General features: G+C 36.9%; 3 protein-coding genes and 2 long non-coding RNA genes across 7 annotated transcripts; 4 read left to right on the plus strand and 1 right to left on the minus strand.

The window, feature by feature from the left end:
* On the plus strand, positions 3,466-8,950 carry LOC104786183 (probable ubiquitin-conjugating enzyme E2 24). 2 transcript variants are annotated; one of them, XM_010511536.2, is made up of 9 exons: positions 3,466-3,795; positions 4,336-5,137; positions 5,228-6,653; positions 6,793-6,930; positions 7,043-7,459; positions 7,543-7,606; positions 7,773-7,912; positions 8,068-8,379; positions 8,465-8,950. In XM_010511536.2, the coding sequence occupies exons 3-9, from the start codon at positions 5,250-5,252 to the stop codon at positions 8,684-8,686; spliced, it is 2,697 nt and encodes an 898-aa protein (XP_010509838.1). In that variant the 5' UTR covers positions 3,466-3,795; positions 4,336-5,137; positions 5,228-5,249; the 3' UTR covers positions 8,687-8,950. The 2 variants fall into 2 exon arrangements, with proteins under 2 accessions (XP_010509838.1, XP_010509837.1); XM_010511535.2 differs by having other exon boundaries at positions 3,469-3,795; positions 5,239-6,653.
* On the minus strand, positions 8,831-10,888 carry LOC104786182 (pentatricopeptide repeat-containing protein At2g33760-like). 2 transcript variants are annotated; one of them, XM_010511534.2, is made up of 2 exons: positions 10,632-10,888; positions 8,831-10,501 (listed from the first exon to the last, which is right to left on the minus strand). In XM_010511534.2, the coding sequence occupies exons 1-2, from the start codon at positions 10,717-10,719 to the stop codon at positions 8,961-8,963; spliced, it is 1,629 nt and encodes a 542-aa protein (XP_010509836.1). In that variant the 5' UTR covers positions 10,720-10,888; the 3' UTR covers positions 8,831-8,960. The 2 variants fall into 2 exon arrangements, with proteins under 2 accessions (XP_010509836.1, XP_010509834.1); XM_010511532.2 differs by having other exon boundaries at positions 8,831-10,888.
* LOC104786184 lies at positions 11,518-11,927 on the plus strand. Its single transcript, XR_767458.2, has 3 exons — positions 11,518-11,575; positions 11,686-11,756; positions 11,838-11,927. It is a non-coding gene; the product is annotated as an uncharacterized LOC104786184 (long non-coding RNA).
* Positions 16,023-17,432, plus strand: LOC104786185 (purine permease 2-like). The gene is made up of 2 exons (XM_010511537.2): positions 16,023-16,784; positions 17,015-17,432. The coding sequence occupies exons 1-2, from the start codon at positions 16,086-16,088 to the stop codon at positions 17,369-17,371; spliced, it is 1,056 nt and encodes a 351-aa protein (XP_010509839.1). The 5' UTR covers positions 16,023-16,085; the 3' UTR covers positions 17,372-17,432.
* Positions 19,152-20,451, plus strand: LOC104786186. Its single transcript, XR_767459.2, has 3 exons — positions 19,152-19,567; positions 19,733-19,872; positions 20,078-20,451. It is a non-coding gene; the product is annotated as an uncharacterized LOC104786186 (long non-coding RNA).

Genomic DNA, 23,777 nt, shown 5'->3' on the forward strand with positions numbered 1-23,777 from the left:
GGTTAATTATTCATGAATATAGATCTAGTAATAAAAAGCAAGATTTTCATGTCTAAAAATAGTACTAGAGAAAGTGCATAAAAACCATATAGTTAAAAATATTTGAATCGTGAAAAAAAAAAGTTAAGAGATATAATGGGAAAATTAGAATATTGGTAGTGAAGCAATATTGACGGTCCACAAAGTCCAAGTGGTGGGTAAAGAGCTTTACCACCAAAGTAAATAAATAAACTAAACAGAGTTTGTGTCCATTCAAAATGGCACAATTACAAGACAAAAGTGGTAATATTAAAATGTGAAAACTAAAAAAGGTTCCACTTTAAAATAAATCATTGTGCTAATGGAATCTGTTGTCATAACAGTTTCTCCACTTCCTTCACAATTTGCCGCACTCTTATTATTCTATTCACTTAGATCTATAGATGAACACATACCCATATATGTAATGTAAAGCAAAAGCATGGCTGCTGCTCAATAATTATTATTGTTTGTATCACTAGCTACCGTCTTATTTTGCCCTCTCAGAAAACCGTTATACACAAACGGGTGCAATTTTCACCACAGTAATACAAGATTACCGTTAACTCAATCTCTATAATAGTTAACTTTCTAATAGTCTCTCGTATTGAAACAATCACGACCTGAAGAGTTTAAACATATCACATCTGTATTAGTTCTCTCGATATAAAAACGACATGACCGGCCGTGCGTGAGCATTTTTTATGTTTTACACACGCAACGTACATTAATAAAACTAGAACCAGATCGCGTCATATGTTTTTGATGTACAAGGTTATCTAAGCAAATAATACTATTGACATCATCAATCATTCATATAAAGTTAGATATTTTTTACTTTTAAATACACTTGCTCTCTCTATATCGTATGAGGAAGTGTGTTTGTCTTTTAGTTTTTGTTTATCACATTAATTAGTGCGTCCTTTGAATATAAATTTATGTAATGTTTCCAAATATCAGATGATTTATTTCCTTGTAACGAATTAATTGTTTCAATATGTTGAAAAAGAGAACACTTTCTCATTCCACGACACGTATGATTATTCTAATTAGATACTCTTTTGGATGAGCACAAGGGCACCAATATATTGAAGAGGACATAAGGTAAGAGTCAAGTGCGTAAACAAAAATGGCACACTACAAAAAGCAAAAAAGAAAGAAAATCAATTTGTAAAGAGAAGTTAGGAACATGTCATTTTCGTAAGGCCCTTCCCCTAAAATAGTTAATTTAGTTATAATTATACTAAAAAAGTCGCTTTACAACTAGGATAAACATCTTCATCAATCTTCCACTTTTTCCATTTTATTTAGTTAATCTTTAAATTTCGCATACATCATAATTTGCAGTTTGTAACCATTTGATTCGTTGTCAACACAACACAATCACTAATTAACCAACCCATCCATAAATTTCTACTTCAAGCAAATTTATTAAATGGAAGAATATGACTAATATCAATTCACAACTAATATATCTTTGTTTAAACATATAATAGTTTGTTTCGTGCGGTCTGATTTGCTAAACCATAACGAATAAAGAAGTTTTAAGTCAAATCAATGTTGGGTTATATTGTTTGGTGTCGGTATTATCAACTATATACTATGTATATGATTTTATATGCTTCCAAGTTCCAACATTCTATAAATAATCAAGTAATCAAAACAAGACGTGGTTTGGCTCAAAACCTATGAGGATGCACACGTTACTACGTTAGCATAGAGTGATACAATAGCTTGCAAATAAAGCAACGTTCACAAGTTATCCAGATTACTCTAACAAACATATTTGTGTGTGGTCAAACATTAAAGTACATATTTCACACGTGCCAATTTATCAATTGGTCTACAAAAAACAATCAAAAAGCACTAACCCTAAAAAAGAAGTCGTATCTTGTCACAAATCAATCCAAGTATTCCATAACCCACTCAAATATTATTTGTTTGACCTTAGAGTTTGTTTGCAAGTTTCGGGTGTTGCTCTCACAAATTGTCAATGTGGCACACATCAATTTCTCAAAATATAATCCAAATTTTGTTAGCTCACTAAACACAACTATAGTTCAATAAGAAGTAAGTGATTAATCACAATTTTGATTACTTCCCTACATATATATGTACCAATATCATGACACTAAAAATACTCAGTAAATCCAAAAAAAAAAAGAAGTAGAAAGACACTTTTATCTAAATATAATACTAGAAGATAATTCAACGTTAACGCTTCATCTTGTTTATTTATTCAGAATGGTAAGTTACATAAATTTTAGATTTACATTAAAATTAAATTGTTTGATTATGTCATGAAATGTACTAAGAAAATTTTGATTCCCTGCAGTAAGTTATAATTATGCAGATCAAAAGCATTTTAGGGCTAGCTTAGACATGTGAAATCCTAAAAAGAAAAAAAATGTTTATATGGATATATGAAGAAAAAAAGTGGCACTAACATAATTGGCACTTGGCATTATCCACATCTAACGCCAACCGAAGACTATTAAAAGTCGTTTTGATAGTTCATGGAAGCGTATGTTTCCCCATCTTCTCGTTGACTAAATCTAAATGACTCGAAAACTAAAAATGTTCATCATCCATCCTCTAACCCCCACAAAGGACACGTGACAAAACTCTGCGTAACTGAAATCATACATACATCGATTAATCATACAAGTACATAGCTAAAATCAAGAGGAAAAAAAAAATTGAACTTTTGATCTTTCAGATTCAGCTATACAAAATTTGTATGGTTTATTTTTATTATTTGTCTTGATAAAGAAAAAAAACAATAATTTTAAAATATGAATGGATAGAACACGGGCCGCTCATGCTATTTAGCTGTCGATGGCATCTTCTGAAAAAGGGAGATGAACCATTTTCACCGTCTTGACTCTTGAAGTTCACTAAATTATTAGTATTAAAGAGACAATTTGGTTGCTTTAGACCCATTCTAAAGATAAAAACATTTTATATAGCAAACTTTATATCTCAACTCTCAAAGCATTATTAATTTCTGATAATAAGACATAGATGTGGAAATTCCTACTAATTTCGTATGTGAATGATGTGTGTGCTGTTAATAAATCGATCAAATTTTTCTACTGTTGATTTGGCTATAAGCCTTGAACAGTGGTGGATTTTGAAGTTGTTTTTGGTTTTAGTCTTAAAAAGAAAAAATAATAAAATTACAGCCATTCAAAATTCTGAAAAAGTAAATTTCCTAAAAATATAATAGTTTTAACCTAAAACATAATAATATAATAGTTAATATTTTAGGAAATATAAATAAATAAATATAGTAATTAAATAATTAGGGTAGGAAAGGGAAAGATGAAGAAGGGGAGAGGAAGAAAATTAAAAGGGGGAGAGTGATGTGTAATGTATAGTATAGTTTTGTGTGTGGGATACTACTCTGATACTGTTGGTATATTCTCTTCTTCTCCACCGAATATATATTTGCCTTTGCCCCCCTTCCTTCGATGTGATACCTAACCACCACTCTCTCTTTTCTCATCACCAAACCACCACAGCAAAGAAAAACAGAGCTGAGAGAACCCCGAAACAGAGACCCTAAAGTGTTCATTTTTTTTTTTTTTTTGCAATGGTTTGGAGGTTTGTTAATGGCGTTATAGACTCTTGGGACTAAACGGGAGAAGAAAGTAGTCTGCATCTTCTTGATTTCTCACTGTTTCTCCTCCGCTTTAGAGAGGAATAGGCGAGGAATTGAGATTTATAAAAAGGCCTTCTTTTTTTTTTTTTCTTTTCTCTGACGCTTCTCTCATGGTACGTTCCTCCTTGTTTCATCAATCTCTTGTTGAATTACCTTGCGAATTAAGAAAAGGGTCTTCTCAAAAATCGTAACATTTTACTGTCTTGTTCAAGCATGGTTTGCTTAGATAGTAGAAAGCTTAGACCTTTTTGTGATTTTTTCCCTGTATTTTGGAGATGACCCTTCAATTACCAAACTTGTTTCATGCTTTCTTCTTTCAAATGAATCTGTTTAATCCTAGCTTTCTACATACAGTCTTGGTTGAGATTTTGTTTGACAAACTTTACATCCAAAAGAATTGAAGCTGATCCGGATTTGAGATATCATGGATTTGTGTGTTCACTCTGTTTTACTTTAGTCTCGATGCTTTTTTCCCGAATGGTCAAGTCCAACTTTGTCCTTCTTCTGTTTACAATGAAGTAATCTCTCTTAGGCTGAATGATTGTTCTGATCATGGCTTTCTCTTCTCTAAGAAAGAAGCATCATTGTCTCTGTTTCTGTCTTCTCTTCTTGCTCTTAGATTCTAAATAAGAAACAAATGACACTTTTTGCAGGTTCGATGGAAATTTGTAAGTGATGGAGGCAAATCTGGTTTACATCACATGAGCAATTAACGACATGTCATCATGATGGTCTCACTTCGCATTGGTGGGAATATGCGTGAATGATTTTTCAAGAGACCGATCTTTTTCCTCACTTCTTTTTTCATTTGTGTGAACTCTATCTTGTTTCCTATATATACTTTGGATCCTAGCTCCTTTAGGGCAAATCTCCTTTGGCAAAAGTTAAAACTAAGCAGCAGTACCAGAAGTGAAGTTTCTCCCATTAGGTGGCTTTGATACAAGTCACTTCACTTTGGAAACTTCAACTTTAAGCCTTCAAGTTTCTTTGAGGTTTGAAGCTCCACCCTCATTCTAGGGCATATCTCCTTTGGCAATTGGAACTCCAATCACATATTGGATTCCCCTTTGAAGTTTATCCAACTGGAAAACTTCAGTCCATTCGTTGGGCATATCTCCTTTGGCATTTCAGAGTCCTCAGTTGGCTCACCTTATCTCCAGTTCGAGCAAATCTCCTTTGGCATTATCCGAGTCCACAGTTGACTCTAGTTTGAGCAAATCTCCTTTGGCATTATCCGAGTCCACAGTTGGCTCTAGTTCGAGCAAATCTCCTTTGGCATTATCTGAGTCTTACAGTTGACTCCTATTATCTTTATCTTAGTCGAGCAGATTTCATCACGGTCTGCAGTTTCAGTAGACCTTTGCTGTTAGTCCATATCAGTCATATTACGCGCCTATCAACGTAAGTGGATTGGTTAAGAAAGACTGCAGGGAAGCCACACCATTTCTCATCGAGGTCAGAGCATTTCATTTTTTTTTATATGGCTGTCAGCAATTCTTATATCATTTGTTCTGTTTGGTATTTGAGCACTTGATGAAAATACAGTTCCTTGGCAGGCATCTAAACTATGGATATGTCTCTTACTGACTCTGATTGGGATAGCTCCAGCGACAGTGGCAGCAGTGAACACGAAGAAGTTGAGTTTACTTATGGTGGACGGGCTCAAAACATTTTCTCAAACCTTGAAGAGACCATTGGAAAAATCGATGAGTTCTTGTCGTTCGAGAGGGGTTTCATGTATGGTGACATTGTGCGGTCCACAACTGAACCATCAGGACAGAGTGGCAGGGTTATCAACATTGACATGTTTGTCAACCTCGAGAGTACTCATGGTAAGATCATAAAGGAAGTTGATACCAAGAGGCTTCAAAAGTTGCGTTCTATCTCACTCTGTGATTATGTGATTAACGGACCTTGGCTTGGAAGGGTTGACAAAATAGTTGAGCGTGTCTCTGTCACCCTCGACGACGGGTCCAATTATGAGGTCCTTGTAAGCGATCAAGATAAACTTGTGGCCATTCCCCCAAATGTTCTCGAGGATTCTCAATATTCTTATTACCCGGGGCAAAGAGTTCAGGTAAAGCTGGCACATGCTCCCAGATCAACTACATGGTTATGCGGCAACTGGAGGGAGAACCAGGTTATGGGAACTGTTTACGCTGTAGAAGCAGGACTTGTCTACGTCGATTGGGTTGCCTCCATCGTAATGGGGGGTGATCGAAATTTAACTGCACCTCAAGCTTTGCAGAATCCTGAGACTTTAACTTTGTTACCTTGTGTTTCTCATGCAAGTTGGCAGCTTGGTGACTGGTGTATACTCCCTAGCTCTTCGCACTTTGATATAGCAGAGCGGAAAGCTCCATATGTGGCTGCCTACAATCCCAACGAATGCCATAAGACATTCCAAAAAGGGTTTAACAGAAATATGCAGAGCTCAAGCTTGGATGAGCTTTTTGTTATTACGAAGACAAAGATGAAGGCTGATGTTATGTGGCAAGATGGAAGCTGCAGTCTGGGAGTTGATTCCCAACAGCTACTTCCTGTTGGTGCTGTTAATGCTCATGATTTTTGGCCCGAGCAGTTTGTTGTGGAAAAGGAAACCTGCAACAGCAAAAAATGGGGAGTTGTGAAGGCTGTTAATGCAAAGGAACAAACTGTGAAGGTACAGTGGACACCACAGGTTGAGAAAGAAGCAACAGGTTGTGTTATTGAGCAGATGGAGGAAATGGTCAGTGCTTACGAACTGCTTGAGCACCCTGATTTTGGATTCTGTTTCAGCGATGTAGTGGTCAGGTTACTTCCACAAGGAAAAACTGATCCAAATGCTGATAAAATCGTCGCTACAGAGACGAAACACCTACTTACAGAGAGTGACTACAGTGGTGCATATTATTTGTCAAGTATTGGTGTTGTTACAGGTTTTAAAAATGGTGCCGTGGAGGTGAAATGGGCCAATGGTTCTACTAGTAAGGTATGTATTCTACTACTTATACTGCTCAAAGAATTCTCAGTTTACAATCAACGTTTATATGCTGAAAAGTTTACTCTATTGAAGTAGCAGTAAGTTATATATGCTGTGAAATAAATTCTCTTGAATATATATTTTTCAGGTTGCACCATGTGAAATTTGGAGGATAGAAAGGTCTGAATTTTCCAACTCTGGCAGTATAAATTCGGAAGGCACTGTTCAAGATCTAAGTCAGAAGATTAGTCAATCAGATGAAGCATCTTCAAACCATCAGGAAACGGTAAATCACTAACTCTTTGGGTGTCCTAGAATATACCAGTTTATTCCCATAGCAATTAGCAGCTAAATTTTTTCTGTATCCTTGGTGACTTATATGATTCATGTATCTTCAGGGTCTGGTGAAGCTCTACAGTGTTGGTGAAGGCCGCAACAAGAACATTCCGGAATGTAGTTCATTTTTCCTTCCAAAAGCTGCCATTGGGTTTATCACAAACCTTGCATCAAGCCTTTTCGGTTCTCAGAGTTCCACTTCGCATTCACGTTGCAATGATTCTGAAGATCAAAGTGACTCTGAGGTCCTTGTTCAAGAAGTAACAGAATCATATGAAATCTCTGAATCAAGTTCAGGCGAAGTGGATATGGCCACGATGATCAACTTACCTACTGAAGGAAAAGAAATTACCAAGACACTGGACTCAACTCCTCTAGAGAGCAGCAGGGAACTTGTGAGATTTAGACAGTTCGATATGGTTAACGACTGCTCGGATCATCATTTCCTTTCTTCGGATAAAGGGTTGGCACAATCTCAGGTATGAGACCAATACTTAAACATTCTTTTCGATAACCCAACACTTAATATAAATGACACTTTTGACATTTTCATCTCTTATAGGTCACAAAGAGTTGGGTGAAGAATGTCCAGCAAGAATGGAGCAATTTGGAGGCAAATCTTCCCGGTTAGTTCTTTTCTTCCTAATTACTTATTCTCTGTTGATTCCCTAGGCCCTAGCCATGCAGCTTTTTTTTCTTTCACCTTGGCCAAATGATCGCTTACACTTATGGCATGTTCTAATGTTGTGTTCGGTTATAAAATCACTGAACTTCAATTTTTGTGATGAACAGACACAATATACGTGCGTGTGTATGAGGAAAGGATGGACCTTCTGCGTGCAGCCCTAGTTGGTGCCCCTGGAACACCATACCACGATGGACTTTTCTTTTTCGACATTATGCTTCCACCTCAATATCCTCATGAGCCACCAGTGAGTTTTTTCACTGCTTTAACTTCTGTTTCTTGCCAACTCCAGATTTATAGCTCTATCATGTGATCGAAAATGCAACTGTTGGTTGTTTAAAAGTGTTATGTGGACTAAAACAAATGGCATTGTTAATTTTTTTTCTCCCTCTATGAATACAGATGGTACATTATCATTCAGGTGGGATGCGACTAAATCCTAACCTGTACGAGTCAGGAAGAGTCTGCCTGAGTCTGCTGAATACATGGAATGGCTCTGGCACTGAAGTATGGAACGCGGGGAGCTCCACCATCCTTCAAGTTCTTCTTTCATTTCAGGCTCTTGTTCTGAATGAGAAGCCTTACTTTAACGAAGCTGGCTATGATAAGCAGCTGGGACGAGCTGAGGGAGAGAAAAACTCAGTGAGTTACAATGAGAACGCATTCCTCATCACTTGCAAATCCATGATCTCATTGCTCCGCAAGCCCCCAAAGGTATGCTTCTGTTGCAACAATTCAACACAAAATGAAAATTACCAGAAAAGACCCTTTTAATCAACTCTGTGATCTTGCATTGTAGCATTTTGAGGTGCTTGTGAAGGATCACTTCACAAAACGGGCCCAGCATGTTCTGGCTGCGTGCAAGTCTTATATGGAAGGTGTCCCTGTAGGATCATCAGTGAACATGCACGAAAGCTCAACCACAAATTCCACCGGTTTCAAGATCATGCTCTCCAAACTCTACCCAAAACTTGTGGAAGCATTCTCAGAGATTGGAGTTAATTGCGGCCAAGCGGATTGAACTGGAATCATAAAGGTCGGTAATGTTCTGATGTCATTTCATCTCCCCAACATCCAATACTTGATGTATAATATCAGTTTGCGAGGTCGGTAATTCATTCCCCATGTAGAATATGTTTTGTACTTCAACGTGTGAGAATAAAACTGCTGTAAAATAGGCTCATCTTGTATGATAATCTCATCTTGTATAATATCCAAGGGTTCTAGTTTTGCAAGAACTATGTACCATATTGTATAATAAAAATGAAACACTTGTGTTTGTGTGTATGATGTCGTTACCAATAGTCCAGACATGAACAAGAACCATTTTGAAAATGGTGGAACCGAAGCTTATCCCGCACTATGATCTGCCTATTGGATACAATAGAAATGTACTTGAAAGCAGAATGACAATCCTCACAGATGCGAAGATTCTTAACAACTGTGATGGCTACATCTACAGTTTTTAACAACCCGAATGCTACAGCCAGCTTCTCGCTGTGGTATCTAAGCGCAAACTCCTTTTCCTCTTCCTCTACTTGGTGCATCACTTCTTCAGAAACTGGTGCATACCCAATTTCCTTGCACCGGCTCATCAAAGTTTCCAGATACTGATAAATTTCTCTAATCTCTTTATGAGAGTCATCACCCATACTGAACATATACGTCTTGTTTTCAACTTCAATTACACTATAGCCCACCTGTTTTCTAATGTTACTCCTCATCATCCCATCTCTTATCTGTGATACTTCATCTGTTTTGCCACTCAAGGCATATATATTTGAGAGCATGACATGATGACCAGGATTTTCTGGCTCAAGAGCTATAAGACGCTTGGCGGTTTCAACCCCGAGATCATAGTTCCTATGCATCTTGCAAGCTCCAAGCATTGCTGTCCACAACGCTGGAGCAATGGCTTTCCCTGTAGCATCGAGTTGATGTATGAACCTATAAGCTTCGTCCAAAAATCCAGCCCGCCCAAGCATATCTACTATACAAACATGATGTTCCAATCCTGGGATCAATCCATAGCTCTCGGTCATTCTCTTGTAGACTAAACGTCCTTCCTCAACAAGTCCAGCATGAGCGCAGGCCGACAAAACAGCTACAAATGTTACGTTATTAGGGACAGGACCACAATCATTGTCCATCTTATTAAACAGTTCTACTGCTTGTTTGCCATTGCCATGAGTACCATAAGCTGAGATCATAGCCGTCCAAGCAGCCACATTTGTTTCCTTCATCTTGTCAAATACTTCCCGGGCTTTCTCAACATCACCGCACCTAGAATACAAGTTAATCAACGCAGTACCAAGTTTAACATTCAGGTCAAGACCCTCACGAACAATGTACTGATGCACCCAAGAACCTAAACCAATGGCACCAGTTTGTGCACAGGCTGAGAGAAGGCTCACAAACGTAGCTGAATCCGGTTCAAGACCTGATTCTCGCATCTGATAAAACACCCTAATCGCATCTTCAGCCATCCCATTCTGCTCCAACCCAGAAACCAACGAATTCCACGCAACAATAGACTTCTCAGGCATTACATCGAACACTTGGCGTGCAGCTTTCACATCACCACACTTTGAATAAAACGTAACAAAAGCAGCCTGAACATAAGTATCTAATCCAAACCCAGTAACCATAGCATGACAGTGAACACCTTTTCCAATTCTCAAGGCAGAGAGATCAGCGCAGGACTTGACAACGGAGGTGAAAGTGTAATTAGTCGGAGAGACGTTAGAAGATATCATACGACGGTAGTAAGCAACGCAATGCAAAGGTAGACGAAGCTTAGAAGTGGATTTGATGACTGAATTAAAGAGGAAAGCATCTGGAAGAGGAACAGAGAGGAAGAGAAGGTGAGTATAGGCGATGGCTCGAGCGGAACAAGCTAAAGTGATGAGCTTTGTCAAGAGACTACGGCTACGACCGTAACCCGTTACAATGAGGTGAGTGTGAACCTGTTGAAGTTGCTTTACACGAGGACCTGCTCGAACTATAGCTTCGTATGCAGCAGAGTTCGCTGCCATTGAAACTTGTTAGATTCATCGAGAATTCGAGATTTACTGTAATTTCGTTGAAAAAAAAATCAAAACTCGAAAGTTTCAAATTCGGTCTGGTCAGTACCGGATGAGTCTGCGGAATTACCGGTTTGCAAAATTAGAGATGATCTTGTCCGGTTAAATTGTTAAGACTGGTACCGTATATAAACTTTTTGTGGGGTTTATGAGATAATCATATTCATATGATACAAATCTACGACAAATACTCAATAGTACTAGGTACTAGGCTAGGGGTGTCAATTGGGCCTTAGGCCCGCGGGCATGGTCCGTTAGGTATCATAGCGGGTCGGGCATGGGCCCTTAATTTCATGCCCAAAAATCGGCGGGTTTCATGGACATAGCCCGTTTGGTTTGCGGGTCAAATGGATTTTGTCTGCTCACGCCCGCGGTCATACGGGTGGTCCGCAAAATTGCCAACATCGCAAAGTTCGCCTTTGAGAGAGGAGGAAATTCAAGGAGAACAGAGGAGATTCTTTTGCTTACTGAAGCAATTCTTTTGCTGCTGCTGAAGCAATTCTTTTGTTGGCCTTTGAGACACCGATTGGCAATCGATTTTGCTAGCCTTTGAGACACCGATTTTGCTGCTTACTGAAGCAATTCTTTTGCTGCTGCTGAAGCAATTCTTTTGCTAGCCTTTGAAACACCGACCGATTGCTGCTGCGAATCAAAGGTGATTTTTTTTTCTTTTACAAGTTTGGTAACTAGATTTGAGCTCTACTCAAATTTCTATCTAAATTTATTATCTATGGCTCGCTCTCATGAGTCACTTGCAGGGTATCTTCGATGTATAGATGTGGAAGCTTGCATCGTTTTGGCCACTGTTCTTGACATCATTGTGAGAGGTATCGTAACTATAATCGTTCATGTTCTTGAGTTGCTGTTGAGTTACAAGAGTGAATATGGAAAGTTGGAAACAATCAGATTTTGATTTTGTTTGTCTCCTATTTTGCAGCTATCGCCGAGTACAAGCATTCTTGTTGGTTTGAAAAGTTGACTGAGGAGAAGAGAAACGTGTATGTAGAGGTGTGTTCCTGCAGTTCGTCATTTCTGTATAATGTTGTGTTACTCTTGTCCACAATGTGTGCTGAACGTTTTTGGTTGCAGGTTATTAGAGGTGGTAGAAGAGTCAGGGCTTCTATCTATGATATTGTTGTCGGCGATGTTATACCCCTCAAGAATGGTTTTCAGGTAAGCATCACACTTTTAACAGAAATATTTCTTTGGCTTGTCTGTCTTGAACTTCAAAATTTCTGTGATTTGTGGCTATCGTTTTGGCTATTGTTCTCTATTGGTTTAATACTTTCAGTTTACTATTTATTTGATTTAAATTTCAGTTTAAACATTTTCATTTGTTGTTTATGGTTCTACTTTGGTTTAATACTTTCAGTTTACTCTGCCTTTCCCTCCGTACGTACACTCACCATACACCATTCTCTCTCTCCAGTCTCCACTCACCAACCAAAACCTCTCTGCTCCGTATTGTTTTGACACCAGCGGTGATGTTCTTGAGAAGAAGAGATGCCCGCGGGCATGCCCGTTAGTCCGCAAAGGTATGCGGAGCGGGCATGGGCATTGATATTTCGCCCGCCGCCCGTGGCGGACATGTCCGCAGCGGATCACTGAAAATACGGGACCGTCACAGTCGGCCCGTTCGGGCGCGGGCATGCCCGTTTGACACCCCTAGTACTAGCTAAACTTTTTTTTTGATGAAAATTTTAAATTTATTATTATATTATATATAATGGTTTGTGATTAAAAATCCGGTTTGCTTATATTAAAACTTTTGTATTTTATAAATGTTTATTGAAAATCTATCAATAAAACATTTGCATAATGAATATAATTGTGTAAACCTTTGTCAATTAAACACAATTTTTGGTATAGTTGTGAAATAAGTAAAAAGATATAACTAACATAAAAAGAGCAACTAAATATAGCTAATGAAGGTTCTGAAAAACCTTTTTGAAAATAACATTCATTGTTTTTTTCATGTGACTTACCTTTTTTTGTCTGTAATAAGCACCTTCAAGCATTGAATATATTTAAATCTCAACTTAGTTTTATTTTCCTAAATAACGGTGGCTAAAATAAAAATATAACTTTTTAAAATAGATAAGATACTATATCTATATCTTTTATTTTATTAGTTTATTAATTTTTAAAATCTAAGCAAACTGTTATATATTTTATTTAATTATTTGATTAGATTTTTTATAAAAAAATTAACATGTGCTGAAAAAGTTTTTTGATAAAATTTGTGGTTATATGATTTTATTCGATTAGATTTTTAAAATTTTAGCTGTTAATTTTTTTTTAAAAGACATAATTGGTTTTGATTCTAATAGATTTTCTTTTCTTTTTTACTTTTCTACAATTTATTTTATTTTATGTGTCCCCAATTTTCGTTTTTAATTAATTATATTTATTTAGTTAATTAATTAATATTAATTACATTTTTCTAATAGCAATTGAATGTAATTTTTTTTTTTACACATTTTAAAGTTAATTTCATATTTGTACTTCTTAATTAATATAGTAGTATAATACCACCAGTAGTGATGGTCTTAAGAAGCTACCAAAGGCTATAAGTGCATGTTCATCCAAGAACAAAAAACGAAACATGCACATCCTTCAAGTTGCCAATGAAGGAAGTTTTCTTGTTGCCATTAGGAAATGGGAAAGACACCCAAAAACATAATAGACCATTTTAGTTGGACTTTGTTTTCTCCATCGAAATGAATCTATCGTGCCAAACACTAAAATCTATATTAACATTTTTGAAGTACATTTTGTGTTATGCCCTTTTAGTTGTAGTTATTTAAAAAATTATTTACAATCTTAACCCCTAGAAAATTTCCTAAAGTAACAATTACATCAGATTTTGTTTTCTAAATATTTTACATTCCATTCATACTAGAAATGTAACAAACTGCAATCAATATTTTATAGAAACAGAAGCTATACTATATTAATGTCACCTTCTATTGTTTTTTGAATATATTTTATCTCTAAATTCTTTGCAAACAAAGAAAACAACAATTTAATTCATATTTTGTTTTTCAAAACATGTTAGTTTTGATTCTTAATGTAGATAAAAATGTTAATATAGATAAAAACTTTGATTCTCATTTTTTAAATCATATTTTTGATATATATATATATATATATAAACTTAATAAAAACTTTAAAATATTATAAATAAAAGTTTATAGAAAGTTTAAAATACTATATAATGTGGTTATATAGTAGGACGAGTTATAAAAAAGACATGTTGGAATTAATAAAATATCATTAAATTTGTGCATAAACACGGGTTAAATATTTATTTTATTATTTGTCAACACTACTAATATTAGAATATTTGACATATCAAATCAACTTACTTTAACTAAGATTTTGTAAAATAAGTAAAACATTATGAAAATGTGACTTAATCACAGCGTATAAATTACTTATTATGTATTTAAATCCTTTATTTTTTGTTCTAATAACTAAAAAAACCAAATAGAATATCAAATACTAAATTTAACAAAAAAATAGTCACACAGTGTACTGCAGATTAAAAATTAATATTAATATTTTAGACGTTTGAACGGCTGAAAATTTTAATTATTTTTTAAGCGGCTGAAAATTTTAGTTTTTCCTTTATTTACAAAAACAACCACAATTTGACAAGCAATATAACAAAAATTATAGATCCATAGTATACCACGGGTTAAAATCTAGTAGTATTTGAAAACATATATCGTAAAACTTAAGTAAAAGAAGTACAAACAAACTATATAAAGACCAATCTTCCAAAATATTATTACTATAACAATATGTTTGTGAAGAGATAAAACAGCTGCCAAAGACTTTAAAATGACACTTTGTCATTTATCTTCTGCAACTTGATGACGATTGTTAATTTGTTGTTCTATGGGTATATATTGTGGTATAACTTTTAAAAATGGTGGAAGTAGCTGAAAAGTTAGGGAAAGATCTCCCAGTACTGTATATATGTTTATGCCATTTGGATGATTTAAGGAATCTGATGAATAATTTTAAAAACTGTTGATGTAAATTAAAAAAAAAAAAAAACTGATTACTTCGAAAACTATAAGAGGAGTATGAATACAGTTCCTAAATCCAAACTAAAGGAGAAGAAATGTCATTAAAACTAAATAAAGTGAGGATAAAATCAAAATTTCTCTTAAGTTAGTGGTTATTATCCAAGTCATTTATAATCTGACCCTAATTTAAGAATGAATATAGAGCTGATGTACCTAGGATATTTCACTAAACTAACTATTCATATAGGGATGTCGTTCTCTTCATAATATAACATCATAGCAAATCATTGATTTATATAATGGATACTGAAGTGGACTTAACAAAAAAATGTTATTCAGAGATTTCATTTATTTAAATTTTAATGAAAATATGTTATGAACTAAATATAACAAATAGTGGAAAGTGTCACATAGCTCTTAAATATAAAAAAAATAGAAAATATATATAGTTTGACAGATAATTCAAATGAATCGGTCTTTCTCTTGATCTGATCTCTTCATTAATTAATTTTTTTTGTTTGGATCAATTATATTATCATTGACTTTTCAATATCAAATTCCATAAAAAGCATATAGACGACAAAGTCTATCAGTCTTTTTTGTTTCCAATTTAAGAAAATAATTTGTATACAGAAAGAAACAGCAATTGCTCACACACACTACTTTAAACTTACAAACGACAACCGTTCTTTCTTCTTTTAAAAAAAAAAAAAATTGGTAGATTACAAACTATTATCAAAAAGTGTGTAATGTAATATATTCGGGATGAATTAAATTTCTACAATGATTGAGAAAGGTGTATTTATCAAGATACAAAAAAAAGTGTAGAAAAAAGGTCACCACTATGGTGGTGGACGAAAAGAAAAGAATATACATACGCCATTCTATGTGGGATTTAATTAGAACTTTAGAGTTATATTTTGTAGATTTAACTATTTTGCTATTAGTTGATACTTGTTTATAAGAAAAAAAATTGATACCTACCTGACTCAAACTCGCATGTGTTACAATTTTGTTATCCCATCTGAAAGCTATGGATATACAGTAGTCTTTTCAAAGGTTATACAAGTAAAGGTTACCGGCCGAGGTTGGATACTGAGTGACCCATATAGACACTTACTTATGGTGGTAAAATCTAAAACTAATATAAATTACATTAACAATTAGGAAGAAAATGGCCAACTCTGGTCCTCCCACTAGTGTATATATAAGCTTTACAATATGTTTCCACCTGAAGTGCACAACTCTTTCTTTGATGCGACACCAATTCTAAACAAACCGGCTGAGGCAGAAGAAGAAAATGGTGATGAAGATGAACAACGTTCGTGTAATCATAAACTGTATATTCCTAGCGATTGGAAACTGTGGAGGTCCTCTAATGATGCGTCTCTACTTCCACAACGGTGGCGCAAGGATCTGGTTCTCTAGCTTTCTCCAAACTGTAGGTTGTCCTCTCATCATCTTCCCTCTTCTCTTCTCCTTCCTCCGCCGTCGTCGCCTTGAAGAACAAGAAAAGACTTCACTTTTCCTCATGAAACCTCCTCTCTTCATAGCCTCCGTCGTCGTTGGTCTGCTCATGGGCTTTGACAATTACCTCTACTCCTATGGATTAGCTTATATCCCTGTTTCAACTGCGTCTCTGATCATCTCCGCGCAGCTAGGTTTCACTGCTCTGTTTGCGTTTTTTATGGTGAAGCAAAAGTTCACACCTTTCACTATAAACGCCATCGTTTTGCTCACTGTTGGTGCCGTAGTCCTTGCCATTAACTCTGATAGCGACAAGCTTGCGAACGACACACACAAGGAGTACGTTGTTGCGTTCCTCATGACCGTTGGTGCAGCTCTTCTCTACGCGTTTATATTGCCCCTTGTTGAGCTTAGTTACAAGAAATCTCGTCAACGAGTCACGTACACTCTCGTGCTCGAGTTCCAGATGGTCTTGTGCTTTGTTGCCACATGTTTTTGCTTCGTGGGGATGCTAGTTGCTGGCGATTTCAAGGTACAATATGCTCTTGATAAAAAAAGAAGATCCTTGCGAAGTTTTGACTTTTAAGCCTTTTAAACCAAGAGGGTACCTCTGAATTGTTTATGAAACCCTAAATTGATGTTTGAATTGATGTTTGAATTTTGTTTAGGAGGAAAGCTTGCATTTTTATGCTTTTTCTAATCAAGAATTGGTATCTTTGAATTTATTGGTTACCTAAAAGGAAAAATGTTTTAAATTGGCAGGTGATAGCAAGAGAGGCAAGAGACTTTAAGCTTGGAGAGTCTTTGTACTATGTGGTGGTTGTGTTCACGGCCGTGATCTGGCAAGCGTTTTTTGTGGGGGCTATTGGGTTGATCTTTTGTGCATCGTCTCTGGTCTCTGGAATTATGGTTAGTGCTCTGCTTCCGGTGACGGTGGTCTTGGCTGTCATTTGCTTCCAGGAGAAGTTTCAGGCGGGGAAAGGTGTCGCTTTGGCTCTCTCCCTCTGGGGATCCGTCTCTTACTTCTATGGACAGATTAAATCCGAGGAGAAGACTAAAGCTCAGGAGACTCAGGAGACGCAATTGTCCCAGCTTCCAGTTACTAATTCTGTAGCTTAAAAAGCACATGACATGTTACCGTTTGTTTTTATCTATGAAAAAGTGTCTATTTTTATAAGAGAATATTACATCTACACCTATTTTTCTACAAAATAATAACACTTACACCTAAAATTTCAACAAAATGTCAAAAAGCGATATTTGAGTGGATAGAGAGCGAAAACCCTAAAATCGCCGCAAGAGAGAGCAGCCGTCAACTTCGATCTGCCTCTCTGGTTGCCTTTCCGGCGCCAAAGAGGGCTCCGTCCCGAGTAGTTTTTCTTATCTGTGTAGTTCCTTTTCAGTCTCCCGCCTCTTGCTCTGTTGTTGCCGTCGGTTGGGTGCATCTCGAAGGTGGTGGATCCGGTGATTCCTCGGTGGGTGAAGCAAAGATCCGTTGGGTGGAGATCGCCAGTGAAGGTTCTGATGCAGACGTTGGAGAATAGAGTCGATTCTTGGCCATGTCTGGTGGATCTGTGGCGATTCCGTTTTCGGTTTTGTCACTGGCGGTTTGTGGCGAGAACGGTGGTTTGTGGGCTTCGGAGAGCAGTGAGGGCTGAAGCTTTCTTCGACGAGCTTCAGTGGTGGGGTTTAGGTTCTTCTTACCTTTCATATCAGCCATGGCGGTGTCCTGCAGCAAGGGGTGGTGGCGTTTTGTTTTTTTTTTTCAGTCCGGCCAAGGTGGTGAATGCCTGTGAGGTGATGATATGCTAATATGTGCTTCAATTTCTAATTTTGATGATTAGCATTCTGGTTTTGTATAGTTACTTCGGAGAACAATCTATTTCGCCGGTTATTATAGCTTCATGACTCTTGGTCGGGTCAGTCGGATGTAGTGTCCGTTTTAGGTTTAAGACCGGAACAAGGAAAGCCAGAGAGACCAAGCTTCTCTGCTATTGCGTCTCTGGGTGTTGAAGCTATTGAGACAAGTTCTTCACCATGAGGATCTCATAGCTGGTTTTTGAGCTGTTTTCAGTAGTAGCTTAGGCCTCCTCTGTGTTAGTATTTGTTATCGTGTCATTGGGTCAATTTAGGTGGTTTAAGAGATGATTTCACTCCGAGTCGTGGAGTGTTATCTATCTCATTGTGGTTAAAAAATGCAATGGTTCTCGATTGGGTAGCGTTGGATCCACCTAGTGTTCCAGGGTTGTACTTGATCAACCATTGCATTTGTTTTGGTCCAAGTCTATAGAGGTGAATGTATTGTGCCTTTCATTTGGTTGTAACTTTGATTTGGTGAATGAAAAGTTGATATTAAGCCAAAAAAATAAATAATAATAACACTTACACCTAATTTGTCCTACTGGTATAATTTTACTGTATAAAATGACCATATATATATTTTTATCTTATTTTACCCTACTTTTCTCCTTCCTTCTCATTTCTTTCTTTTAATATTTTTTTTTTGTCTCACTTTAATTATATTATTTTAAATGTAAATTGTAGATTGACTTGTTTGTATTTTTCAATTCTTTTTTTTTCATAAAACAAAAAAAGTTATGAGTCCAATCTAAATCAAATATAATTGAATTAATATTCATAGCCAAATTAATAATTTCTAATTCTACCTAAATTAGTATTTTATTTTATCAATCAATAATCTAATATGACTGAAAACAGCTTCTACTTTTAAATCTTAACATATATCTGGTATCCATAGTTTTTAAAAAAAAATAGTCATGTCAATCATCCATGATAGCTCATCCACCCAACGATATCCATGTGGATTACATTTTATGGTATGTGTGGTGAAGAGAAAATGTAGATATCCTTGGTGACTTATATGATACATGTGGTGAAGCTATACAGTGTTGGTGAAGGCCACAACAAGAACATTCCGGAATGTAGTTCATATTTCCTTCCAAAAGCTGCCATTGGATTTATCACAAACTTTGCATCAAGCCTGTTCGATTCTCAGAGTTCCACTTCGCATTCACGTTGCAATGATTCTGAAGATCAAAGTGACTCTGAGGTCCCTGTTCAAGAAGTAACAGAATCATATGAAATCTCTGAATCAAGTTCAGGCGAAGTGGATATGGCCATGATGATCAACTTACCTACTGAAGGAAAAGAAATTACCAAGACACTGGACTCAACTCCTCTAGAGTTTTATATTTTGATCATGACACTTTTTATATTTTCATCTTTTCTAGGTCACAAAGAGTTGGGTGAAGAATGTCCAGCAAGAATGGAGCAATTTGGAGGCAATTCTTCTCGGTTAGTTCTTTTCTTCCTAATTATTGATTCTCTGTTGATTCCCTAGGCCCTAGCCATGCAGCGTTTTTTTTTTCACCTTGGCGAAATCATTGCTTACAGTTATTGCATGTTCTGGTATTGTGTTCGGTTATAAAATCACTGAATTACAATTTTTGTGATGAGCAGACACAATATACGTGCGTGTGTATGAAGAAAGGATGGACCTTTTGCGGGCAGCCCTAGTTGGTGCCCCTGGAACACCATACCACGATGGACTTTTCTTTTTCGACATTATGCTTCCACCTCAATATCCACATGAGCCACCAGTGAGTTTTTTCACTGCTTTAACTTCTCTATTGCCCACTCTCGCTTTTTTGTGTTTCTTGGGGACCAAGCAGACTTCTGTTTCTTGTCAATTCCAGATTCATAGCACTATCATGTGATCGAAAATGCAATTGTTGGTTGTTTAAAAGTGTTATGTGGACTAAAAAAAATGACATTGTTAATTTTTTTCTCCCTCTATGAATACAGATGGTACATTATCATTCAGGTGGGATGCGACTAAATCCTAACCTGTAAGAGTCAGGAAGAGTCTGCCTAAGTCTGCTGAATACATGGAATGGCTCTGGCACTGAAGTATGGAACTTGGGGGAGCTCCTCCATCCTTCAAGTTCTAGGCCTTACGTGAAAAAATCAAAATCAAAAATCAAAAGCTTCTAATTCGGTCTGGTTCAGAACCGGATGAGTCTGCAGGATCACACCGGTTTGCAAAATTAGTGATGGTCTTGTCCGGTTAAATAGTAAATTTTGTAGGGTTTATGAAATAATCATGATACAATTACTGGCTAGACACTAACACTATGAATAGAAAGGTGTGTTTCCAAAACGGTTAATAATCTTAAGAAGCTACCAAAGGCTAAGTGCATCCAAGAACTAAATGGACAAAGCTGCTATATACGTATAATTGAGATAGCAAAGACACCCAAAAACGTATAATAGACCATTGTCATTGGACTGGTTCTTTCCATCGAATTGAATCTATCGTGCCAAACACTAAACAATATTTGAAACATATCTCCTAAACTAAAGTAAAAAAAGTACAAAACAAACTATGAGACAAATCTTCCAAATCTTATTATAACATTATATGTTTGTTAAGAGATAAGACAGCTGCCAAAGACTTAATGATATGCTTCGTCATTTATCTTTTTGATCTGCAACTTGATGACCATTTTGATCTAGAAACTAGAAAGTGATGATTGCTAAGTTGTTGTTTTTATGGATCTAGTATGTGGTAACTTTTAAAATGATGGAATCAGCTGATAAGTTAAGGGAATTTTATTTATCCACATGGGCACAATCTAATACCACTTAGGATAATAGTTTAAAGATAAAAGTGACTGATTCTTAATTTGTTGTGGGTATATTGTGGTTTAACTTTTAAAAATGGTGGAAGTGGCTGGTAATAGACGATCTGAGGTTCATCACTCGGTTAACTCAGAGAAGGATAATGGGGAATCGAATAAAACTCTAGAATTATCTTTTGGTGTCGACAACAACAAGACAAAACCAAAAGACAATGGGCCAAAGATGGTTTGGAAGCCCAAGTCCGTTGAGCAGAAGCTAAAGTCCATTAAGGAATGGGAATCCAGTAATAAAGTCTCAAGCCCACCTGCAAAACAAGACAAAGAGAAGAAGAGTCTAGATAAGGAAGCTGTCAAGCAATGTCTAAAAAGCAATCACAGCTGTTCCAATCAAGAAATTATGTTGACCAATAGGTTCAAAGCTTTGAGGTAGATGTGACATGTTAAACCTAATCCTCCAAGTATAAATATGAACAATATAACCATGAACCTTAAGGAGAAATAATATCAAGGTCATGGACTTATCTTCTTCACTATAGCATTGATCCTACGATTTCATCATGGTATCAGAGCTCAGTAGATCCATGGTTAATCCGTCCATGGATCTCTACTATTTTCCTGCATTAAACATCACAAACTGTGTTACTCTCAAACTAACACAGAAAATTATATCTCTTGGAAAGCTCAGTTCGAATCCTTTCTTTCTGGGCAAAACTTACTTGGTTTCATCAATGGTTCTCTCCCTGCTCCGCCTGAGGTGATTACAGTGGCCCTTTCAACAAGCAAGTCTACCACTGTTCCAAACCCAGACTATGGAGAGTGGTTCAGGGCTGATCAGATTGTGCTTGCTTGGCTTCTCGGTTCGTTGTCTGAAGATATCCTGGCTGAAGTCTCAGGCACCAAAACAGCCCATGATCTGTGGTTAGCACTCACAAATCACTTCAACAAGGTATCAACCTCTCGTCTCTTTGAGCTACAAAGTAGGCTACAATCTGCGGAGAAACTAGAGAGACCTATGGGTGATTATCTTAGAGATATTTAGAATGTGTGTGAACAACTGTCTTCCATTAGCAGTCCTGTCTCCGAAAAGATGAAAATTTTTGCTGCATTAAGAGGGTTAGGTAGAGAATACGAACCTGTGAAAGTGTCGGTTGAAGGAATGATTGATCTTCATCCACCTCCTACCTTCGATGATGTGGCTTCTCGGTTGACTACGTATGCGGATAGGCTATCTAGTTACAGTACCTTGGTTGATGTCTCACCTCACTTGGCGTTCTTTACAAACTACTCTGGTCGAGGAAGAGGAAATGGTCGCTTTGGTGGTTCTAAAGGACGTGGAGGTTACTACTCAACAAAAGGCAGAGGCTTTCATCAGCAAATCACTCAAGGATCAGCTTCTGGTAGCTCCACGAACACAGACACCAGAGTCATTTGTCAGATTTGTGGAAAACCGGGTCATCCTGCTTTGTCCTGCTGGCATCGGTACAATAACAGCTATCGTCAAGAAGAGCTCCCACTTGCCTTAACTGCCATGAGAATCAATGATGTTACAAACCACTCCTGCAATGAATGGGTGCATGACTCCGGTTCCACTGCTCACATCACCAACTTTCACCATAACCTGCAACAATCAAGTCCATACGTCGGGTCAGATACTGTCATGGTTGGTAATGGAGACTTTCTACCCATCACTCATACTGGATCAACCAGTCTGCCAGCAAGCTCAGGTAAACTTAATCTCAAGGATGTCTTAGTTTGTCCTAATATTGTAAAATATTTGTTGTCTGTCTCGAAACTTACCAGGGATAATCCATGCTCTGTTAATTTTGATGATGATCATGTTGAAATCCTTGATAAGGCAACAAAGAAGCTGCTGGCTATAGGAAACAACAGTAACAAAGGTCTCTACATTCTGAAAGATACTCTGGTTCAGGCTCTTTACTCCTCTCGGCAACACTCAGCTTCTGAAGATGTGTGGCACATGAGGTTGGGGCATCCAAGTCAACAAGTCCTTCAGAATCTGTCCGCAACAAAAGCAGTAGTTATCAATAAAAGTTCCAATGGCATCTTTGAAGCATGTCAGTTTGGGAAAAGCACTAGATTACCTTTCACTCTTTCCAGCACGACTACTTCAAGGCCTCTCCAATGCATCCACTGTGACTTATGGGGACCTGCACCAATAAACTCAGTGCAAGGATTTCAGTATTATGTTATTTTCATAGTTTAAAGTCAGACTTCTTTTCAGTATTCAATGTGTTTCAAGCTTTAGTAGAAAATCAGTTTCAGAATAAAATTGGCAGTTTTCAATGTGATGGTGGTGGAGAAATTATATTTACTAAGTTTTTGAGTCATCTTCAACAACACGAGATCCAACAATTAATCTCATGTCCCCATACACCACAGCAAAATGGTCTAGCAGAACGAAAACACATACATTTGATCGAACTAGGCCTAGCAATGATGTGCAAGAGTAGAGTACCTTATCGATACTGGGTTGAAGCTTTCTTCACAGCAAACTTCCTGATCAACTTGCTGCCAACCTCCACCCTGACTGATCATCGTAGTCCCTATGAAGTTCTGCATGGTCAAAAACCAGATTATACATCACTACGGGTGTTTGGTTGTGCATGTTATCCTACACTTCGAGACTATGCTCATAAAAAGTTTAATATGAGATCTTTGAAGTGTGTTTTTCTTGGATACAATGAAAAATATAAAGGTTACAAGTGCTTACTTGTCTCCATTGGGCTTGTTTACATCAGTCGACATGTCCTGTTCGCAGAACAAGAATTCCCGTTCCACACTGTTTCCCCATCTGAGCAGACTCTGTGTACACCACTCCTACGAGCCTGGCACAAAAGCTTCAC

The sequence above is a fragment of the Camelina sativa genome, chromosome 5 (genome assembly GCF_000633955.1).
Source record: "Camelina sativa cultivar DH55 chromosome 5, Cs, whole genome shotgun sequence".
Lineage (NCBI taxonomy): Eukaryota > Viridiplantae > Streptophyta > Magnoliopsida > Brassicales > Brassicaceae > Camelina > Camelina sativa.

Coding starts and splice junctions, on each gene's coding strand:
- LOC104786185 (XM_010511537.2), top strand. CDS start 16,086: ATGGTGATGAAGATGAACAACGTTCGTGTAATCATAAACTGTATATTC. Junction 16,785..17,014: donor TAGTTGCTGGCGATTTCAAG/GTACAATATGCT, acceptor TTAAATTGGCAG/GTGATAGCAAGAGAGGCAAG.
- LOC104786182 (XM_010511532.2), bottom strand. CDS start 10,700: ATGGCAGCGAACTCTGCTGCATACGAAGCTATAGTTCGAGCAGGTCCT.
- LOC104786183 (XM_010511536.2), top strand. CDS start 5,250: ATGGATATGTCTCTTACTGACTCTGATTGGGATAGCTCCAGCGACAGT. Junction 6,931..7,042: donor CTTCAAACCATCAGGAAACG/GTAAATCACTAA, acceptor ATGTATCTTCAG/GGTCTGGTGAAGCTCTACAG. Junction 8,380..8,464: donor TGCTCCGCAAGCCCCCAAAG/GTATGCTTCTGT, acceptor CTTGCATTGTAG/CATTTTGAGGTGCTTGTGAA.